At 39.9% G+C, this 4608-nt stretch overlaps 1 protein-coding gene across 1 annotated transcript; it reads left to right on the plus strand.

Annotated features, from left to right (window-relative positions):
• The first annotated feature begins 1819 nt into the window (after nt 1-1819).
• LOC149776675 (uncharacterized) lies at nt 1820-4381 on the plus strand. Its single transcript, XM_089941328.1, has one exon. The coding sequence runs from the start codon at nt 1820-1822 to the stop codon at nt 4379-4381; it is 2562 nt and encodes an 853-aa protein (XP_089797454.1).
• Nucleotides 4382-4608: the final 227 nt, after the last annotated feature.

Here is a 4608-nt window from a genome sequence, read left to right on the forward strand (position 1 = left end):
CTAATTATATGGCCTAGCAGTTAACAGCAGAAGTCATTTGCCTTTTCAACATGAAAATTAAATGGAACCCAGGTATTAAAATAAAAATAAACTGAGCATTTTATTAAAAGTTAGAGAAATTCTATCTATCTCTACCGTGTAAGATTGGAGCAGCACACATTTCACATTTTAACAAAATATGAGAAAACGAATGTTGGAAACATTACTACTTGAATGTGTTCATATATGTGCCTTAAACATTACATAGAAAAATGCATCCGAACTGAAAACAACACATACACACACCCTTATTTAGGGAATATAGGCAGACATACATACATACATACATACTCACGGTATGGCATTTATTATTTTCAACACACTTCATGTATGCATGCACACGCTATTAGCATCGACTAAACATAGCCTTGTTTGGTTTATTGATGTATGAAACCTACTAAAACCTTTCCTTTCAAACTTAGGTGCGTCTAAAGTTTTTTCACCGACACTGTACTCACAATACACATAATATATTATATTTGGCAATCAGAAAAAAATGCATATCTCATCGTCCACCCCCACCCCATTATACTCTCTCTCTCTCTCTCTCTCTCTCTCTCTCTCTCTCTCTCTCTCGTTACCAAGCTAAATTTCCCCTTTCACTGGACACTAAGAACAAAGTCGCAAATGCTTAATGTTTCCACTCTGATCCCATGAGCAGATATTTCCGTCGGATCGAATGTACAGATCTGTCCCACCTGAACCAATATGTAGATATTCATGCTACGTACAGATTTCAGTTACGAGTGCTCATACACCGATTTTTAATCGAAAAAGTGCAGATTTCTGTTTCAGATCGAAATAAAATTCCTTGAGCGTATTTTTTTGAAAATCCTCCAAAACAGTAATTTCTCTTGTATTTTTACCCTAAAGTTTGCGCCATAACCGAAATTGAAGAGGGGAGGGGCACTTTGGGCCGATTGCCACCGGTTGTCAGGTGAAGTGGGGTAGGTGGTTTCCTCTGTAGCAAATGTTGGGATGCCGCTAAAAAAATAATCGTCCCCGGGCGCCTCTAACTCTGGGAGCGCATGATACTATTGATATGAATGTACCTTACAAAGTGCACGATAAGTGGCTCATTCGTTTGTGAGCTCTTGTTGGCTATAATGCCATTTCTCAGCGCATGAAAGGCTATTGGTGGTCACCCGTATTTCTGGCGGAGAAAGACCCAAGGAAAATCCCGGGAAGATCTATCGACCCAAGGGAAGCAATTGAATACCCCACGTTGGCCAATCCGATATCCAGTAGTGAGTTGTAAAGGCGAGCGCCTTAGATCACTCGACGACCCGCTGACCCATACAGACATCGCTTGACACACGGTCATAAATATAAACATAAACATGGTCAGTTGTAATGCCCTAACGGATATATTTTTTTTTTACTATTGTGGCCGATCATTCATGTCATGACCACTCCCTGTTTCACTGTTTTGGATCTTAGCAGTAAGATTTTAACTCCTGAAAGGCTAAGCAGATCGGGTCAAGTCTAGAACACGGATGTAGTGTGTCACAGTGATAAACAAAATTTAACAGCTCCAGTAGAAAAGAACCACAGCGAGTATATAAAGAAGACTGCAGACAGGTAAATCACAGTTTGCTATATTTTTCAACACGGGAGGACGTTATAAACCAATCGTCAATCAGCGTAGCTACTGACGTGTTTACTTGCAGTCGATCTTTATGCATTATGCAATTTTAGAAATATAACTAAATTTGTGAAATAATTTAGAGTGAAAAGTACCTCTGGTTATATATCAAAGGAATAAGAACAATATTTCACGATGACATTAAAGCAAAACATTGTCATGTGGATCATCGCTTTGGTGTTAATGTCACTTGTCATTGAAGGGAAGCAACAATGTTCCTCAGAAAATGCTAGTATTGTGTATTCCTGGTCTTCGATTCAGTACGACTGGCCAAATAGTACTATGAAGCAAGATTACAACGACAGCAAGAAGTATATCCCAGAAAATAACATCATCGCTGGCATTCGAGTTCATAAGGGGGATATCTTCGTCATTACACCAAAATGGCGTAATGGTGTCCCTTCGAGTTTAAATCGCGTTGTGATGATGAACAACACATTTGTGCTCCAGCCGTTTCCAAACTGGCAATATCATGCGTTGACTGGGTGTGAGGCTTTGCAGTACGTGCAAGCGATTGAAATAGATCCCAACACAGGATACATGTGGATGGTTGACACTGGACGAGTTAACTACTTCCCCGGAGACGGCACTAAAACACAAGATCTATGCCAACCGAAGATAATCATTTATGACTTGAACAAGCACCAAGAGGTCAATCGGTATGTATTTCCTTCAAACATTGTCAGCAAGAACACTAGTTTTATAAACGACATAGTGCTTGATTATTACAAGGGAGAAGCGAGATTTGCTTATCTACCAGATACATTCGAGGGAAAGCTTATAGTCTACGATGCAGCTTTAAACAAGTCCTATTACTATCAAGATCCGGTTTCCATGGCACCAGATTTGTCAAAAGCAAATATCAGCATCAACGGAGACGTAGTCTTTGTCCCTATTGGCATTAATGGGATTGCCATGTCTCCGGATTTTCGGTTCGTGTACTATGGATCAGTCGCTGGGATTGCGATGTATCAAGTTCCAACATACATTCTCCGCAAGGAATTCAGCAATGAGGCCTACAGGAAAGAAGTCCGTAAGGTCGGCGACAAACCGTCCCAGACAGACGGAATGGCTATGACTGCTAAGGGAAACCTGTACTTCGGTGTCCTCACTGAAACCTCACTTTACAAGTGGGACGTGTTCATGGACGCATTGCCTCCAGTTCGGAGTGACAGAGTATTGATGAAAACCGTGGAGGCAGTGGCTTGCAACAACGAAACTATGCAGTGGATTGATACCATCGCAGTTGATGAGCAAGGGATTTTATGGTTCACAGCGGCACCTATACCAAGATTTCTTCTTGGAAAGCTTGATTTCTCTGGAAAATCAGGGCCCAACTTCTATATTTGGAGAATGAATATAAGTGAGATGGGCTATTTATACAATGCTAAAGTTAGAACATCTGAGGCTTCTAATCGTTATGGCGAGGCAGAATTAATGTATAATTGGCCAGTTCTCGAATTTGACTGGATAAACGAGGAAGTGAAGAAAAATTATACAAATCAAAAATTGTACATTCCAGAAAACAATCCGTTCACTGGAATAAAGGTTTACAAAAATAAAGTATACATTAATGTACCGCGATGGCGCAAAGGTGTACCGTCGAGTTTGAATGTTTTGCTAGAGCGGGATGGAAAAGTGGTCCTAAAACCGTTTCCAAACTGGGAGATGCAAAAACTGGGAGACTGTAATGCCATCCAGTTTTCTCAGAGTATGGAGATTGACCCTAATACAGGATGGATGTGGATAATTGACACTGGGAGAATCAACATTTTTCCTAACGACAATTCAGCGGCAGGAAATTACTGCCCAGGAAAACTTATAATTTATGATATTAATAATGCCACAGAAATCCGAAGATATGTGTTTCCAGCATCACAAGTGGACCCAGAGAAAACATTTCTTAATGATATCGTATTAGAGTACATCGACGGTGTGGCACACAATGCGTATATCACTGATACCTTAAATTATAAACTTATTAAGTACGACTTTGTGGCCAACACGTCACACGTTTTCGATGACCCTGAAAGTATGAGACCAGAGCCAGGCACAGGAAACGTTGAGGTTAACAATAGGTCTGTCGATGTTAGTCGTCTAGGAATCAACGGTATTGCGATGTCCGCTGATTTCAAATACTTATACTACAGTCTTGTATCTGGGTTTGCGGTTTATCAAGTGCCTACAAGCGTCTTGAGAAGCAATGTTCCAGATTCCGTTTTCAAAAGCAATGTCCGAAAAGTTGGAAGTAGATCGGATTACACTGATGGAATGCTGTATACCCTCAAAGGGGCGCTGTATTATCCGGCTCTATCGGAAAGCGCTCTCTACAGATGGGATGTTCAAAAGGATGGCAGTTCTTCTGGTATTGACAAGGCGGAACTAAAATCTACACATCTGTTTTATCGAAACAATAAAACAGCACAGTGGATTGATACTCTTGGTGTAGACGATGAAGGGTATATTTGGTTCACTGCACCAGCGGTCCAAAGATTTTTGACAGGAGACATGAACTTTACAGGGAAGGATCCCAACTTTTATATCTGGCGGGTATTTATGGACGACAAAGGTTACCTTAGTGATGCTAAGGCTAGGACCGAGACCGATGTTGTTATAGGTGGCGCTTCCAAAAACTTAGCCCTGCATTCTATAACTGTAACGTTACTATATTTCATATTTGGATTCATGTTTTATTAAGTTCTTCAACATTCCAATAAGTATTTTAATTAGATATCTTAATTTTCGATTTTGTTATTTTGATTTTAGATTATGTCACAACAAAAAATCGAATGGTATTTTTATATACCCAAAGAAAAAGAGAAGTGTATGTACTTTAATCAGGGGAATAACAACTTTTACTCTTTGATGTGCTGTACATGAGCTGTGATAGAAAAACATAAATTCGAAAGAAATCCATTTTTAGC

The sequence above is a fragment of the Sinohyriopsis cumingii genome, chromosome 18 (assembly GCF_028554795.1).
Source record: "Sinohyriopsis cumingii isolate HCF-2022 chromosome 18, ASM2855479v2, whole genome shotgun sequence".
Lineage (NCBI taxonomy): Eukaryota > Metazoa > Mollusca > Bivalvia > Unionida > Unionidae > Sinohyriopsis > Sinohyriopsis cumingii.

Excerpts from the sequence above, each read along its gene's own strand:
- LOC149776675 (XM_089941328.1), top strand. The coding sequence starts at position 1,820 with ATGACATTAAAGCAAAACATTGTCATGTGGATCATCGCTTTGGTGTTA.